Here is an 18,332-nt window from a genome sequence, read left to right on the forward strand (position 1 = left end):
CACATCTTTTTAGTGCATGTATTGCAACAATTACTTGAGCAGACAGTCAAGTAGGTTACTACAAGTGTCACACCAAGAGAAAAGTACCAACACAAATGCAAATTAATGATCTTTACGCCACTGAATAAGTGAACATTTCTGCTCTAAATATAGACCTGTAATTGGAGAATGTGAAGACGCCTCTGTCAGTTTGATATATGTGTGCAGGTATGTTTGCACTCGAGTGCGTGAAACTCTATATCCACCATGGAAACTGTATGTTGTTAGAGAATGGAAAACCAAAAGCTGTGTTTGTGTTAATGGTATAAGTAAGTAAAAAAAGTAAAAAAAAAAAAAAAAAATTCACTAATCTCATTCTTTTGTGCTGAATTTCGATGTGCAAAAATGCAAATGAGGTTTTGAGAGCTACAGAAGAGGGGATTTTCAGCAAATAATGGCTTGCATTTGGTGAGTTCACAGCATGGCTTCAGATGACTTTGAAGAATACAATATCTATCTATCTATCTAGGCTATATATATATATATATATATATATACATATATGTGTGTGTGTGTGTGTGTGTGTGTGTGTAGGTGTGTGTGTGTAGGTGTGTGTGTTCGTTTTTACTCCTTATATATGAATGCATGTAAAAATGTAAGTAATGAGTAAAAAAGGATATATACACACACACATTTAAAAGATATAAGTAATAAATATTATATATATATATATATATATATATATATATATATATATATATATATATATATATATATATATATATATATATATATATATATATATATATATATATATATATATATATATATATATATATACTGTATCCCATTTCATGATTAAGATATTTATTTAAAATAATGATTCTGATATTTGCATGCACACACACACACACACACACACACACACACACATATGTGTGTGTGTGTGTTAAATATTCTCCCTACTGCCAACTCTGAATGCTAAAAGCATATTTTCCTAGTAACGAAGCAAGAAACATGTTGGCCTTTTTTCCTGTTCAGCTTTCAAAATACTAATATCGATGTTGTTGCAATATTGTGTGGGCTGCATGTGAAAGTGAATTACAGGGGAAGACCGTTGATCAAGTTTGGTACTTGTGAGGGACGACTGTGGAATAAATAATGTCAATCACTGTAGGGGATAAAAATGTATTTTGTTCAGTTTTCTTGGCTCAGTTGGAAAGCTCCTCTCGTCTGATCTGAAAAATAGAGATATTGACCATTGCTTGTTAAATTTTTGTGAATTCTGAGCTTTAAAATGCTCTCTTTTTCTCTCTCTGATAACACACACACACACACACACACACCAAACAACATATATCAGACGTCCTACACCATGATTCTTATATGTGACTCTTTTATGACCATTTCCAATATGGACTGCAGTGGCCAGGAGACCTGCTCTGTGCATTAAAATTAATGAGAAAAATGGCAATAATGACCCCCCCCCCACCACCCCTGCAGTCCCCATACATCCTCTAAATCTGTATCTCTCTTTTAAGCAGATCCCTCTACACTCCTCCCTCCCTCTATTTTCTCTCCTCCTCCGCATCCCTTCTTTCTGTTTTTCAGCCACACTGCTGCCAGGTAGTGATTTCTACAGTGGGAAAATTGCTTTTTCAATATCTGCCTCTCTAATTATGAGCCCAGCTAAAGGGGTCACGCCACTGGAATACTAATAAATGTCTCCTGCCGTTTTGCATTTCTTTACACAAAAAGAGAGTTTATGTATTATATTATTTATGTCATGGTTTATGTCATTTATGTTATATTATATAATCACTGTCGTTCACTATAATCACTATTTATCCAAGATATTCCTCAGTGATAATGCCTTTGTAAGCTTATTAAGCTGTATTCCCTGACCCAGAGCAACACACACACACACACACACACACACACACACACACACACACACACAAACACACAAGAGATTTGATTTAGGTCATACACTGATTCCTATTGGCCTCCGGAGCATGTTATCTTTATACCGAAGCCGGACTGACAATCTCAGGAATCTTCAAAATCAAAATATTTCATAAACAGATGGAGAGACTGGTGGTCTAAACAAAAAGTGATTTACATAGGAAATAGGCCCTCGTTTTAAACCACTAGCCGTGGGATTTCATTGTGGTCATTTTCAATGCAAAGCGATTTAAAGTAATAAAAAAAGAGAGGAGAGAGAGAGAGAGAGAGAGAGAGAGAGAGAGAGAGAGAGAGAGAGAGAGAGAGAGAGAGAGAGAGAGAGAACTTTACATCACAAAAGGATTTAGAAATCGCTTACCGAAAGAGTTAAACGGTTTTCTTGGTCGCTCTGAGTGCCTGACTGACGTTTGGGGTTCTATAATAGTGACGCGCACCAATCAGCGCGCTGTCAGCGCTCCCCACGTGGGGCGATCTCGGCGCTGATTGGCTAAAGCAGACTGCGTTGACTGTGCCTGGGTCAAACCCCACGTGGAGATTTCATTCAATCATTGTACAGTTAGCTGCACCCTTATTTTTCAATCGAAGTCCTGTGCATAAAATTAGGCAATGTGAAGAGAACGTGTGAATAGCCGACAGAGGCGGGATGCTATATTTAAAACTACATCACAAAATATAACTTTTAAAAATTTGGTTCAGAGGAGATTTTATCAGACCAATTATTATTATATAATAACCATTATTATCTAAAACAATTTTTTGAAATCTTGGACTATTTTAATATATATATATATATATATATATATATATATATATATATATATATATATATATATATATATATATATATATATATATATTTGATGTGGACCTGTGCGCATCTGTCCAGAGTTCATCAAAATTAATTAAAGTCTCATTATAAAGTTTAAATATTGACATAAGTAGTAAAGGAGCATTAAAACAAACTACTTTTGCTAATATTTGAAAAACTGTGTGTGACTAAGATAGATTCAGATAGCCATTTTGTTGTCATGTGACAAGACATGACATGTGTAAAAGCCATAAAATATCACATATTTCACAGACTATAGTATAAAAACCAACGGTTTGCTCATTTTAATAGGGGTAACCACAAAACATCTTAATTTCAATATTATTTCCTTCAAAACGTGATTAGGCTGTGTACACACCATGTATTGTAGTGCTTTTCCTTGAGATCAGCCTAACACAACTGAGCATTTTTGGAGTCATTAAATCATTGAGTCATTAATGTTTTTCAAACATGTAGCCTATTAAAAACCAACAAACAGGGAGACCACATTTCTAATGACTTGCCACGAACTCATACATAAACGATTTCTCCTTTTAATTAAACCAACGCATCTTTATTCTGTCACTTATCCATATAAACAAATACAGTACACAACAGATCCACGCGTCTTATGGGTTCCTGCTCCCACAGCAGCCTGAAATGAGTATAACTTGAGAATTGAACTCTTTGCTTCTGGTTACCACAAGCCAAACCCCTTCTCTTTTTGCACAGGGGGGCATGCGTTTCTTTTGAAGAAAACAACTCGCATGTCCCATTGAAAAACAGCTGAGGATACGAAAGGAAGGAGCGGATGAGGAAGGAGAGAGAAGCAGACAAAAGAAGGCGCCTGCAGCTGCGCGGAGTGTCGCGTCTCGGGAGCACGATTGCTGGCCATCCACTTGGTTTCTTTAATATTTTCATCAGTAAACCGCGTCAAGGGCGGGGGAGCTCTGAAGGCCGAGCGCGTGCATTCGGATATTTCGAGGTGCGTCGTAGTGAGGGACTTGATTCCGGACTGAGCGCATCTTATATCGCTCGATAAAGCAGAACAAAGGGAGTCTTGAGCGAGGAATGCACGAGCCGAGCCTGGCGCCGCCGAAACAGGGCCAAATGTGCTTCTGAGACCCACAGAAAGGCGCAGACTCTTCTGAAACAACATTTTAGGCAACACCGAAACGCAACACCCTCAAACAGCAACAAACCCGTTATTCATCATGTTTCCCCAAAGTCGACCTCCGGTAAGTTAGCTTACTACTCCGCGAAATGACCGTCTGCTTGGTGCGCAATGCGCTTTTGTATGTTTCATACATATGCTAAAACAAAGTGTGTTTGTACCCTTTGTCTCATAATTTGGGGTAAACGTTCACATGAATTGTGAAACTGTTGTTGGCCGAGTAGTAGGCTACTACTCATCAAGGCATGATTAAATCAACTCGAGCCACACTAAAATGTGCTTTTAAATTAGGCTATCCGAGATATTCGAGGTAACCAATGCTATCAGTGTTCTTAAAGGATACTACTTCCCTTTTAAGTTGTTGTTGTTGTTGTACCCCATTTGAGCTGGTAGACAGATCACTGTATTTCTGGTGATGCACTTGAAGTTTCAAGAGTGCCACACTTTTTTTTCCCCACCTTTCATACATTTAAGTTTCCTCATATGCTATTTTTGTTTGTTGCTTTTATCATAAGGCATGTAAAATCTCTTTAAAAAAAGCTAGCTGGGACTTTATAATTAGTGATATTTCAGCCGATATATCTGCTTTTGTTTGTATAAATTGAGGTTAATCGGCTGATAATTGCATTGCTTGGTCGATTAATATATGCGCTAGATCTCTGTTGCATCAGAATAGTTCAAACATCCTGTCAATACATAATACAGAATGTGATATAAAGAAAATATTGGGGAAACAACATTTGGTTTCAGTGTACATGTGTAAATCTCAATTGCTATAATAATTAAAATGTATATGTGCCTGTATCACAGATATATCGGGCATGATTTTGGTCACCCAGGTTTCTGATTATCGTATTGACATGATGTGCTGTTAAAAAACCCATATTGGTCGTCTGCTATTTAATTAATGTCAGTTATTATTTTAAGACACTGAACTGATTGAATCAAACTATGTATATTAAACTCCTTCCTGAGGTTTCCCTACAGTTGCCATACACCCTTCCCCCAGCACCACAACCTTCCCTATGAATGCTTGGACATTCATTTCGCAAGGGATGAAAATTAGATTCCACTGGGGTGTGCAATTTCGTGATCTGAAGGATATGCATGGTATATAGGTGAAGTATTTAAGTATTTTACACCCCTTTCAGATGTTATTCTGCAGTGACCAGGATGATCGTTTCTTATTTGTCTTTAGAATGAGTGATTGATTGGTCCAACCTGTTTTTCCAGGGAACATAGCTACTTCTGAATACGGTCTCTTTCCATTCACCTTGAACAGCCTGAAACATGAAGAGGTGGTTGGGATGTGATACAGCTATGTTTTGTCATCTTAATAAGTAAAGAGATCTTCTTGAGCCCAAATCATAGTTTTAAGTTTTTAGAGATAACCTGTAAGTAGCTAAATTAAAATTAATCTGAAGAGAGATTAACTATGGCACAGGCATTTATTTTAGTCAATTATGAGCAAATATATCTTGATGAGATTGGAATGAGACCTCCTGCATTAAATAAAGAGGTTGAAAAACAGACAGAACCAACCCACACATTCCTCAACGAGTGAACTAGGTTAATACGTCCAAAATGATCATCTTGTTTAAAACAAGGAATTTAATTAAAAAACCTTTTGTTTGAAATAGGGATGGCTTCAGTCAAAAATCTTAACCAAGACAATATTTTTCATGCTATTGAGTCCATCAGTTTTTTGCTTTCAAAGTGCTTTTAACACTGAATGGGAGAGTGAGTGGTTGCTGTTCAAAGTTTCACTTTAGGCTTAGAGAGCATCATACCTATATTTTATGGAATTAAATAAGGTTTTTGTATTCAGATAAACAGAGAAAATGATTTGCATCTGTATTTATATTGCTTTTTGAGTAATGCAAACCAAAAACTGGATTGTTTACATGTGAGACTTCCAAATTTCATAATTAGCTACTACTTTTTATTATTAAATTGAATATCACTTTCAAGTGGTAAATTGGTTGAAACAGTTGGCAGTTCCTACAAACTGCCTGTTGACACCTGCTGATTGGTCCTAATTCTGGTTTCTGGAGAGATCTGCTCCAGCTAAGACATCTCCAACAGAGGAGTCATCACTGTCCTTCCTATGTAAGGTATTTCTCAGTATTCCTGCCTGAAACTGTTCCCATTACTTCCAGCCTTCTGTATCCAGAGGAATCCAAGAGAAATTAAGGCATGCCCCATTCTGGCCATGGCACATGCCTTGGCACCCTCAGTTTGCAAAAGTCATTGGGAATAAGCATGGAATTTCTTATAACCGAAAGAACAAACAGGCTGCGGGTTACCTCAAAAAGGAAGCACCTAGAGCAATTACCACAGCTGACAAGCCAAAGTCGCGGTGCCGCTAATGTATCCTGACAGCGGGGAAATTTGAATAACGAGCTTGCGGAGAGGGTAGAGAAAAGATGTGTGATGTTAATGAAACAGGTGCCTGGCACCATACTACACCCCACATCCCCTCCCTTGTCTTAATAAGGGATTGCTCGGGCATTCCTTAAAGCTCCATGCTGCCGTAGAGTACGGAATCAATGAAACAAGGCCGCACCTAGGTCAGATTCCCGGGGAGGTTCTTTAAAATGCAAATGCCTGCCAGTTGTTGACACTGTAGTCGAAAGATATGCAATGCCTGAATTTCAAACGTTGCTGCAGAAAGCATTGCCTGGTTCCATGGATTTGTGTGTACACCTAAAAAGAGGTTCTTCTTCAAGATACAGAATGTCCATTCCAATTATTTTAGCCTCAGTCCTCTCCATTCCGTTTTCTAGGGTAGATGTTTATGTGAAAGCTTAATTCTTGTTTTTTTTTTTTTAGGAAAAACATTGTATAATTAGCAGGCTTGCTGGTTCTCAGAGGCTTCCATGGAAAGACACCTAAAGAGAATATACAACTGTTTTTAAAGAACAGTTATAATTTAAGCAATGATCTCAGTGAAGAGTTAGAAAGTTTGGAGAATTCCAAATTGGGCCCTGTAGCTATTCTCTGGGAATGGAAACATCAAGCATGTGGTCTGTTTTTTCCAAGTGATTTGTGTGTGAAAACAGAAATGGCTTTATCAAAGGTTAGGCCACTGTGTTGACAGGTTTTGGATGTCAGTCATCATGGCCGGCCACAGCATTTCACAGGCTGTGTAGCAATTCTCAGATGTAGGTCATGTGGGAGTCTTGTAGGCCCCTTAGCCAGACCTCTGGAAGAATGAAAGAAGCTGTGGTTTGGACAGCTCAGTGGACATAGGCGCAGTATTTTTCTCTGTGTGTATGATTGTTTGTAGTGTTTTGCAGCTTATTCTTCATTTAGAGTCTTAGTAAGTGGGTGGGTAGGGGGATTTGGGAGATCATTATGGTTTGATGCAACACAACATGTAATTAGAAAAAAGAAATGAAAACGTTGCATGCATGCACACACACTTTACAAAAAACGCATTGTGAGTGTGGTAAAGAAATGGACTTGGACATACCTATAATCTATATACTGGGCTTTTCATAGTATCTAGACAGCTCAAGCTATAATTTCCAGCAGACTGCATCTTTATCCTGACCCGTTCCTAACCAAGGGTCATGTGAGAACTTGTGATTCTTCACTATTTTAAGTCTAAAAGTGTGAGATTTTTTTAACATGATTGCAGTCATTACTGCCTCAAGATGCCATTTTTGTTTTGACCCATCTGGATGGATAAGAGTTAATCAGTTCAATCAATTTGGGTGTTTAGAGTTTTGCAGTAATACAGATTACTGGGTCTGTGACTTTCAGCAAGAGTGGACCACAATGCTAATTATGCCAGGTCCATGCCAGGTTTAATTCTTGTTGTCGAGGTCAAGTGGACTATTTATTGTGACAACCATCAGGAAACTTGCACTGAGGATTTACAAGGCGATTTAGTCTGAGAGCCAGGTTATAAGAGCATTGAATCAAAATGGCTGTCATATTGAAACTCGATACATAGAAAGAACCACAATAACGGCCTCTGAGAGGTGGTGACACTCTGTGGTTTTGAAACTTGAATGTCTTATTAATGAACATTCAGTCCCCAAGAAGCTCCTTGCAACTGGCTCTTTGGTCTCAAAGAGCTAGCCTTTCAGAAAAGGCCTGCTCTCTTTGTCAATCCTTTTTTCTTTCTTCCGGAAGTCTCTTAGCACCTGTACGCAAAATTCAATAAAAAGAGGTGAATATCAGAGTGAGAGGCTGGGTGGGGTAGAAAGAGAAGATAAAGAGGAAGAAGGGAGTAGAGCCAAGTGTCATTCCCCCTTCCTCCCGCCTCCCTCCGTCAAATGGCCTTCCTCCTCTTGTTCTCCAGACTCTTTTCTTTGGCCCGTGAGGAGTAATTGTAGTGTGTGTGTGCTCCCTGCTAGGCTGGAGCTGTGAGAGCCTGGGGATCTGGACAGCAGATTGAAATGTAGGGCTGGAGAGAGGAGCTTGTTAGAGTCTCTAACAATGCGCCATGTCTCCCATGAGCCGAAGGCCGAGAGGCTCCATTCTCTCTGTGTAGATCGGTCCAACCCCCCATAGGAACCCCCCCCCCCCCCCCCCAGTACTCCAATCCTGCTGCCCCAACACAGGGTGACCCCTTTTACCCACAGACACCCTCCAACCCCCATTTGATATTTGCAGTTGCATCTGTCCCTATCCCTCAAAGACAAGCTTAAACCTTAAACTGTCCATGCACTGTGTTTTCATTTTCTCTAATTCTTGGCAAGACAAGGCCTTTACAGTGTTAATGCAGGTCACACACATGCTCATAACACCCAGTGACACTTTGCCAACGGTTAGCCACTCAAGTTTTTGGCAGTAAATGTGACTACCGTCAAAACCAAATGCTCCATGCTAATTGAAGTAATGGGGCTTTTGCACTTTCACATTTGATCAATCATGTCTCTTTTGGCAATTTTCCCCTCTTTTAGCTCAGAAGAAGAGATTCTCGTGAGAAGTGCAAGAACCCCTGTGCGGTGCAGTCGTGAGCTCGAGGACCTTAGTCAGCAGAAGTGTTTAAAGATAGAAAGATGGATGGACAGATCCTAATGTACAGCACATAGGCTTTTGTCTGCCTGTCTGTTTGCATTACCCTGAGGCCAAGCTCCTAATTGCTGGAGTTGACGGAATTCATTTATAGCTTGGAGGGGTCCCACCCTGATGGGGTCTTCTTTCTTGCGCCCTCTTCTAATCCATACTTAATTTTAAACAAATGTCTTAATTTTAGCAGTAAGCATGGTCCTCACCCCAATCCCCCATTCTCAGCACACCCACAACAACCACTGTGATATAGACATATAATGTAGTCTGTAATGCTTTATCCCTTTACAATGGAGCCTATGTCATGGAACTACCCCAGCCCCCACCCTCTCTCATTCTTTCATTGCTTTCTCTCTCATTCTGGGGAGCTTGTCTTTCATCACTGTCCTTCATTTCTGCCATGTGCACAGAACTCTCTATCTTGCTCACAGACCTCTGTGCAATGAGTTCCTCAAATCATGTTTGCACTGAATGAATCGTTAGATTTTTTTGAAGATTTAATAATTCAATGTTTTAAGCCAAGTTTCATTATAAGTAATGAAATGATTAACGTCTCCATGTCCATGCGTTAGGCCCGACAGCTATATGCATTTGCTTTAAGTTTATCTTATTTTTAAAAGCAGCTTTTCATTGAGTTTTAGATGTTAACTCACCTCCTTTATTTTCCCACATAGGCACCTTTGCAACCACCGCCCGGGTCTTCTGCTTCAGCTGCAGCAGCAGCAGCTGCGGCCGCTGCAGCATCGGGGTCAACCCAACCTCTGAAACTCACTTACTCCGAGACCCTGGACCGCATAAAGGAGGAGTTCCAGTTCCTGCAGACACAGTATCACAGGTACAACCCCCTCTAAAATGAGTGATTGAGCCTGTAATTTATCCAACCCATGCAATAGAAAAAAGGGCAATAAAAAAGATTAAATTTTAAGTGTTTAGGGTTGTCACAGTTCTTTTATTTTTTTTGGGGTGGCTAGTTTTATGCTTGCCTAAAGATGTGTACGAACTCTAACCAGCTTGACCAAGATGACTGACTTTAGCCCCAATAGTTGGCCTTCCATTTGATCAACCTTCTACACCAGAGGTGTCCAATTCTGCTCATGGAAGGCCATTTTCTTGCTGAGTTTAGATCTAACTGTTGATAAATGCACCTGAACCAGCAAATCAAGGTCTTTGGGATTATTAGAAACTTCCAGGGAAGTGTGCAAAAGCTAAATATGCAAAAAGGTGGCCTTTTATAAGTAGGATTGGATGGAATTTCTAGCAAGTAGGGCACAGGATTTTGTTAGTATTCAACAGAAATCCCTTACTGTAGCTTTGGAATGGGAAAGACCCACCACTTTCTCATTACACACATGCACCTTTGATTCTGTGGGTTTGAATTTGATGTGTACTCTGAGGCTGAGGAATGTGGCCAGACCCGGCATGACCTACGTGGGATTTCTGGTAGGGGATGGCATCCTTTCTGATATGGTAGTCCATGCCCCTTTTGCACACTCGTACACCCCTCCTTATTACTGGCAAGCCTTCACATGGCTATAGCTTTGATTCCTCATGCCAGCTTTGGCAAATCCACCTAGTCCCCACATTCCTATTGTTAGGGCTCTTCTGTTCCCGTCTTTGGAGTTCAGTCAAATAAGCTCATATAATCCTCTGTACAAACTGAGTTCAGCCCTGCTGATGGCTGCTGGTTTTACACTTATATCTGCCTGGATAATTATGGCTGTATTTGTTCAAAATCTTTCCCATCAGTGAAGAAGTTACTTTATGCACCTTTCTAAATTAATTTAATTTATAATACCACACACATGTGGCCCTCTATTGGTCTTCCAATGAGTTTTTAAGAATTGCTGATATGCTCTTGCTTTCTGCTGTTAGTTGTTGCTTAGATATCTAATGAATCTGGCTTGAGGCTGGTGCAGAGGACCAAACACCTGCACAATTTTATCAAATAATTAATAAATACAGCAGGAGCCATTTCTTTTTTTGGATTTTTATTGTCATTACAGCATGTCAACATAAGTAGGGCTCATTAAATAGCCAGCCTGGCTTCCCGGGGCTATTCTGCTTCCATTTGGGCTACCAAAATGTACCACCGCCCTGCCCGATGGGCTATCTTAAGTACAGGGTTCCCACAGGTCCTTAAAAAGTCTTTAATTTAGTTGTATCAAATTGAAGGCCTTAAAAAGTCTTGATTATAATTTCAAGAGGTTTTAAATTTGACAACGGAAAGACAAGAATTGTGATATAGCTTATTGTGACTATTAAACTTCAAAAGGCTGTGATTTCACTGAATAAATATGGGTGCTCCAAATTTAAAGTTAAAAGTTGGCGGGTGTTTTTTAAATGAATGTATCTCTGAAGGGAACCGAATGTCTTCAGAAAATTTCTATCGCCGTTACCTGAGAAACCGCAATATCTCTGGTGCTCTAAAAGCACGACCTACTGGCGGAGAATGAATTCGCATTTTCAATAAGCAAGTCTGCTTTTTTTTGTTCAGACCAATGCAAAATTTGAAACATAATTTTACATAGCAAACAGAGTTGTAAGTGTGAATGAAGCTTATGTGCTTTTCTAAAAAAAAAAAATCAAGATATACATTTCTGTTTTAAATTAATATGACATTTGACTTGCCCCTTTTCTTAAAAATGGTTTAAAGGCTGAAATGTGATGTTTATCATTTCGTACGATTTTTTTTGTTTTTGAGAAATCCTGTATCTGCCAGGATACTAGGGATTTTGAAATTTTGTGAGCCCTGATAAGTTTAATACTTTGCTCAAGACGTAATGAATTACATTTGTGTTCAGTTATGTGTGATCCAATCAGTACAGTATGCAAATACTTCATTCTCATGATTCATGCAAGTTGTGCTTGTTAATCTATATATATATTCAATGTGTTTTGTGATTTCCCATCTAGTGCCCCAACTCGATTTAAGGGTTTAGAGAAAATCCAGAGTTTCCCCACTCATAATTATAGTCAGTATTGTTAATGTATGCTTATCCCGTAAGTACCATCTTTCCAACACAACAAAGGCAGCATTATAATTTGAATGTCAAACATTCTGTGAGTTCAAGTCAATGGGTGATTTTAGAGTTTGACTTAAATTTCTTGATCACACTGTAATTATCCCCCGAAGGGCACTTCATGAGGGATCACAATGTGAAGTCTGAAATCGCAAACCTCCTTTAGGTAAGACAACAAGATTAGCAGAGGCCTTCCCATGGTTTTTCAGATGCGCCATTTCCCAAAAGAATACTCCTGCCACGGAGCTGGTCCCGCTCCAGGTAGAACGTGGCAGGCACACACAGGACACTCCAGACAGGCACAAACAGCTCTTGGCTATATGTTGCGTGGCTTAGATTTTAATTTTAGTTCTGGTAATTTGTGTCTGGAGGCTGATTGGTGTTGGATTAAAGGACAGGAAAGAGTCAGAGCTAAAGAGATTTGGCAAGATGAGCTGGGAAGAGGTGTGTTTGTGTGTGGGCACTGGTCTATGTGAGAAACACACTTAGGCCAATGTCAGGTTACAGCGTAAGGTCCAGCAGGAAATGTGAACCAGGCAGGAACTGCATAACAAAGAAAGCTGCTCCATACGGTGCTACCTTGCTGTGTTGCTTGCAGCACTGCACATGTTTTGCTTATGCCTCTGCGTGGTCATGATTGTGTGTTTAGGTTTTGGTGTTTTTTTGCAGAAGGCCTCTAATCAGCAGACAGGAGAGCTTTAGACCAGAGGTTCTCATTACAGTAGTTCTTGCTTTGCCCAGCCCTTTTCCAAACACACAAGTTCACACACTCCAGCTCACCTACCTTGCTAATGTGTCCTCTGGGTTTGCAATGGCTCAGACATAAAGACAGCCAACCCACAGACAGTCACCCGCACACAAACAGCATTGCTCTGATACCTGTGATACCTTCTTTGTGCCCAGACAGAGTGAACTTTTTTAGTGGATTCTAGGCATCTTTATGATACAGTCTGGGGTTTGTGGTTTAGGTCTGCTTTGCTGGATACATCTGTATGTGTGTGGTCCGGCATTCCCTCGTTGAGCGCATGTGTATTTAAGTGCATGTGTTAGTGGTGGGTGGTTTGGTTCGCAGTTGCGCTTTAATGTTGGTGTGAGTCTGACAGAGTTTTGCATCAGAAATGTTTGCCGTATACTTGAATCAACAGGGCTGTTTTAGTTTCCCCCATGTGGAATAATGTGGGCACGGTTTTGTTTTATAGCGTTATGGTTTGCCAACTTGGTGTATGACTAGAAGCACAAGTGCACATAAAATTGTTCTGCTATTCAGGTAGCTAGCTATAAACATGCTAACAATAGTATGCCATTGATTTGTAACTTGATTAACAGTTCAGCAGTATAGATCGTAGTCAGGGTAGCACTGTATTAATTTCTGACAGGGATGAAGACGAGGCTGTGAAAAGTACAGTGGATTCAATGGATTGTACTTTTGTTTAACAACATATTGTTTGTTCAGCTGATGAAATGTCTTTCCGAAATAACTTTCAGTAGACAAAAACTCCATTAACCCGTCCAAGGGCACACACACAGCAGTGAGTAGCGAACACACACCTGGAGCAGTGGGCATCTATTTGCTGTGGTGCCCAGGGAGCAATTGGGGCTTTGCTCAAGGGCAGATCAGTGGGTATTTGAAGGTGGAAGAGAATGCTTCCACCTTCAATTGCTGCTGGTGCAGAGACTCAAACCTGCAACCTTTGGGTTACAAGTCTGAATCTCTAACCATTAGGCCACAATTGCCTTGTGGTCTAGGATTCGAAATAGTGGTCTACCAATATATTGCCAAGGCCGATATATCGGGAGATATTTGGGAATTTCCAAATATCGGCATCGGCCGATAAGTATGAACACATTTATTTTTTTAATCCAGTGTCAAATGATTTCAAATTTAGTCAAAAAAATAGTTTTTAATTATATCTGCTATCGGCCCCCTGCTTTCCAAGATATCGGCATCAGCTTTAAAAAACACAGTGCATGCATCTGTGTTCATGCACTAGCATAGAGCACATTTCAGGCTTCAAAGAGTGCATGAGTTTGCAGAAAATGCAAATTTGCCAGGCAAAACCTTCATCAATCCTTTCTCAGGCAGTAATGGGGTTTAATTTAGCTCTGTACTGGACTATTTCACTAACTAATCATCATGTGTTCATGCGCTTTAAGCAGAGCGATGAAAAAGCATTACGAGAATACAGAAGACACAAGGGCTTTAACTAATGAGGCACAGGCATGGCAAATGAAGATGAGATCAGTGAAGAAGTGTCCTGACTTTTTCTAATTGGACTGAAACTCCTCATCGTCAGACTGAATATTTGCTTTTTCCACTCAAATTTCTCATTCAGGCGCTTCACTTTGAATCGTTTTTATGAATTCACTCTGTTGTGGTGTGCGAGATTATTAAAAGTGCAGTTAGCCAGTGTGTACATATTGAAGTAATGGTGCTTTGCTGGCAGGACTGCTGTGGCATAGGCAGCTTGCAGATTTGTTGGTCGTTAAGAGGATCATCTTATTGGTTGCAGAGGTGGAAAGTAACGAATTACATTTACTCGCGTTACTGTAATTGAGTAGCTTTTTTGTGTACTAATACTTTTTAAAGTAATTTTTTAAATCTGTAATTTTACTTTTACTTAAGTATATTTTGTTTAAAGTATTGTACTTCGCTACATTTTAAAACACATCAATTACTGAGTAAAAAAAAAAAAAAAAAAATCGCTCCCTGGAAACTACGTCAGTAAATAATGGGCAGGAGGGCAAACTGGCGCTAAAATCACAAGAAAGATGCTGAAAACGAAACCCCGTCATATTCTGAAGTTGAACTCGAAGGAAATGAATTGAACCCCTGGCCATATGTATGCTCTATTATGCAGTGTAAGCTGTACTTGCCTAGGAAGACCAAACTAGCAGCTTATAAAATCTCGACAGGACATCAACCCTTCGCAAGAATGTAACGTTAGAGGTAAGCTAAATAATTGCATCGTTGCATTGGTGGTTAAAATGAAGCTTTGACATTTTAGCAAGAGGTTTTGCACAAATTAGCCAAAAAGACAGTGGTGAGGAGTGTGCTATATATATCGTCTGCGATAATATCATGTTTTTTGTTTTAATGATGTGCGCGCGCATTTATAGTGCGTTCTTTCACTGTGTGATTCAGTCTCCTAAAATGCATTTAGAATGATCACAAAATTGAAGATATGGGGCAGATTTCATAAATTAAATCAAAATCACACAAAGAATGCCGTCTTTTCCTCCAAAAATAATCATGAATATATACATACATACATACATACATATAACAGTTCAGTAAACAAGTTAATTAAGAGACTTGCGTTTTAGACACCATATTGCCTTTTTTAGCTCTATTTCTGCAACAGAAAATAATTCCAAACACAGCCACCAAAGCACAGTTTTGCGTCTCTGAGCAACGTGACAGTGTTTCGTTCCTGAATGAATCAACCGTTTAAATGATTCGATTCAATCGCAATGACTCACTTATTAACAGAGACTTGCTGACACATACTGGCCATTTTAATTTCACATTTAAAGTATCTTTTGATTTTTTTAAATAATTAATTTCTTATCATTACAAATGAGTATTCAACATTTTATGTCTTGTATATCAAAACATTATTCATGCATTTGTAACTGCAGGTTAAATGCATTCTTGTCCTGCACTAAACAGTGTAATACATCTAAATGCCACTTCCAATGAATCTTCTGCATTTCCTCTGCATTAAAAGATGAGTTTGTTGATACCGATTTGCCTGGTAACAGCCCAAATGTTTTATTATTCTAAATAACTGATTCCTTTAATTAACAACTAGTTTGAGATTAATAGACCTGTCCCATTTTTGACTCCCTCCCACTGTTAGAATGTAACTAAGTAATTTTTACTCTGAGTAAATTTTAAATGAGCTACTTTTTACTTTTACTTGAGTTGATTTTTAGACTGGTAAAATTAGTAAAAAATTAAATTAAAAATTAAAATTAGTAAAAAAAAAAAGTAAAATTTCATTAATGTAATGGTACTTTTACTTGAGTAGAATATTTTTGTACTCTTTCCACCTCTGATTGGTTGTCAGGGAAAGAAATTTATCTTTTGAAAAAAAAAAAAGATTTTGTCTCCCTTTCTCATTGTATGGATTGAAGTAATTAAGGGTGAGAATCATTATGTATGTTGTTTATGTGCCTAAATTCCATGTCAGTTTGGGGAGTGCATTTCTTGGGGCTTCTCATTTTCTCAGCATCATCATAGAGGAGTTGATGTTTTTTAATTTATGCATAATTTTTACTATTAGATGTAATTTGCGGTCAATTAACACTAATTCAAAGTGAATCTTTTAAATGTTATTAAATTATTAGCCTTTTTAATGTTATCTTTAGCAAATATCTTTTAGCAAATCTCAGTATCCATTTTTCAGTTGCCTAATTGTACTGCTTTTAAAAACATTGATTTTGGGTTTTAGAGGTTTTATTTACACAATATATTATAGAATTCTTGTCATGCTCATGAAGCGCCCTCTCAGACTTGCTTTATACCTATATTTATAATTTTTTTCCCTCTTCTAATCAACTAACAACACATTTAACCGTTCAGAGTTCGATGTTCAAAAAGACTTGCCAAAACAATTACCACTAATAATTGAAGATGGAAACATCTTTTCTAATTTCTGATATGTTAAGGTTAACATGGTAAATTGTTGTAAGGGCTAGAACAACTAATGGTCAGTGATTGTTTGGACTGACAGAACTTTCCAGTTGCTGTTGTTTATGGCATGTTGAGGTGTCGATTTGACCTTTTTAAGTTTAATTCTACATTACTTTTGATATTCCTTTTATAAATTCACCCTAGCCTCGTGACACACTGAACTTTCTGCACACTTTTTCCCAGCGTGAGATGCTGCAGAATCTAAATTATGGTATTTAAATCTCGTAACCTTATGTAATTATAAGCCCCAAAACAGATCTAGCATCTTTATCCATTGAACCTGAAAATATTCCAACTTGCCCTACGATTTTGCACAAGGGAGCCATGTCTTCACCGCATCTCATAATTGAGGCCAACTCATTCAGACGAGATGGGAAATAAATAAATAAGCATAGACGGTCTCAGCGAAATGTGTACCGATAGATTTGTCAGTTCTCGGAAATCCTGCGACGGGGGTGACTTTTGCAGTGAGGCAATTCCAGTGTAATAAATTCTAGCAGGGGAATGGATTTGATCCTCCCCAGCTCTCTCTCACTTCCCAGCACCCCACGCCCATCATCCTTTGCGCTCTTCCTCACTCGCAGTGATAAATGAGTCAATTATCGCCGGTTGTGCGCAGTCAGTGAAGGAGAGCGGATGTGCCGTTATTACCTGTTGCGGCGCAGTAATGTTGCGGTATTAATCATATTCTAATTTTCCCAGGCCCTCCTGCGCGCTCGCATAAATCTGATGCCTGCAAACAAGTCAGTGTGTGTGAAGAGCTGAAATACAGCCAAGAGATGAGAGAGCGTGTGCTGTTTGATTCTAGTGGGCTCAGTGTCTTTACATTTTAGCTAATTTGTCTTTGTGCATCTTTTTATCTGTCTGTCTGTCTATTTGTATGTCTGGCCATCTATCTATTGTTCTATCTATCGTGTATTTCTCTGTCCATCTGTCTTTTGTTCCTTTGTGTCTATATATCTTATAAATGTCTGTCCATCTGTCTGCCTGTGTCCGACTTATTATGAGTCTATATAGTTGTTAGTCGGTCTCTCTGTCTATTCTTTTGTGTCTTTTTATATATTAGTGTCCATTTAATTTCCATTCATCTATCTCTGACTTTGTGTCTTTGTCTCTTTGCCTGTTTTTTTTTTTTTGTCTTTTGTTGTTGGTTTGTGTCTCCGTCTGTGTCTTCTTAGCCATCTCCCGTCTTTCTATGATTTTTCCTAACTTGTATTTGTCTTTCTATATATGGATCCGTGTCCCTGTTTATCCTTTTGTCTGTCTTTTGAGTCTTTCTGTATATGTGCCTCGTATAATCTGTTTATCTGGATGTCAATCTTCTGTCGGTATATAGTGTCTGTCTGTCGAATCTGTCTTCATTATCTGTCATTATCCGCCTGTATTCTATTCATCAAATCTTGTCTCTGTGTTCCTATCTGTCTTTCAGTCTTTGACTTAGTCTTTACATTTGTATTTGTGTATCTATGTATCTGTCTCTGCTCTGTATCTTTCTATCTTTGTCTGTCTATAACCTGTGTATATTTTTTATGTCTGTCTATATCTTGTCTGTGTCTTTTGTCTTTTGTTTTTATATATATTTGCACGTCTCTTTATTTTGTAAATCCAATGTGCTTATATATTGTATAATTGTCTGTCAATCTTTATCTTTCTTTGTTTAAATTA

The 18,332-nt window shown here is 38.7% G+C and overlaps 1 protein-coding gene across 4 annotated transcripts in view; it reads left to right on the top strand.

Annotated features, from left to right (window-relative positions):
* Positions 1-3,332: 3,332 nt before the first annotated feature.
* LOC132131873 (transducin-like enhancer protein 1) overlaps positions 3,333-18,332 on the top strand; it is a 30,816-nt gene continuing 15,816 nt past the window's right edge. For 3 of the 4 annotated variants that reach the window (XM_059544003.1, XM_059544001.1, XM_059544004.1), the window contains exons 1-2: positions 3,334-3,990; positions 9,626-9,786. In XM_059544003.1, the coding sequence (XP_059399986.1) occupies positions 3,967-3,990; positions 9,626-9,786 (185 nt within the window). In that variant the 5' untranslated portion in view covers positions 3,334-3,966. Of the gene's footprint in view, positions 3,991-9,625; positions 9,787-18,332 lie in introns of all 4 variants that reach the window. The other variant, XM_059544002.1, reaches the window with a different exon arrangement.

The sequence above is a fragment of the Carassius carassius genome, chromosome 48, assembly GCF_963082965.1.
Source record: "Carassius carassius chromosome 48, fCarCar2.1, whole genome shotgun sequence".
Lineage (NCBI taxonomy): Eukaryota > Metazoa > Chordata > Actinopteri > Cypriniformes > Cyprinidae > Carassius > Carassius carassius.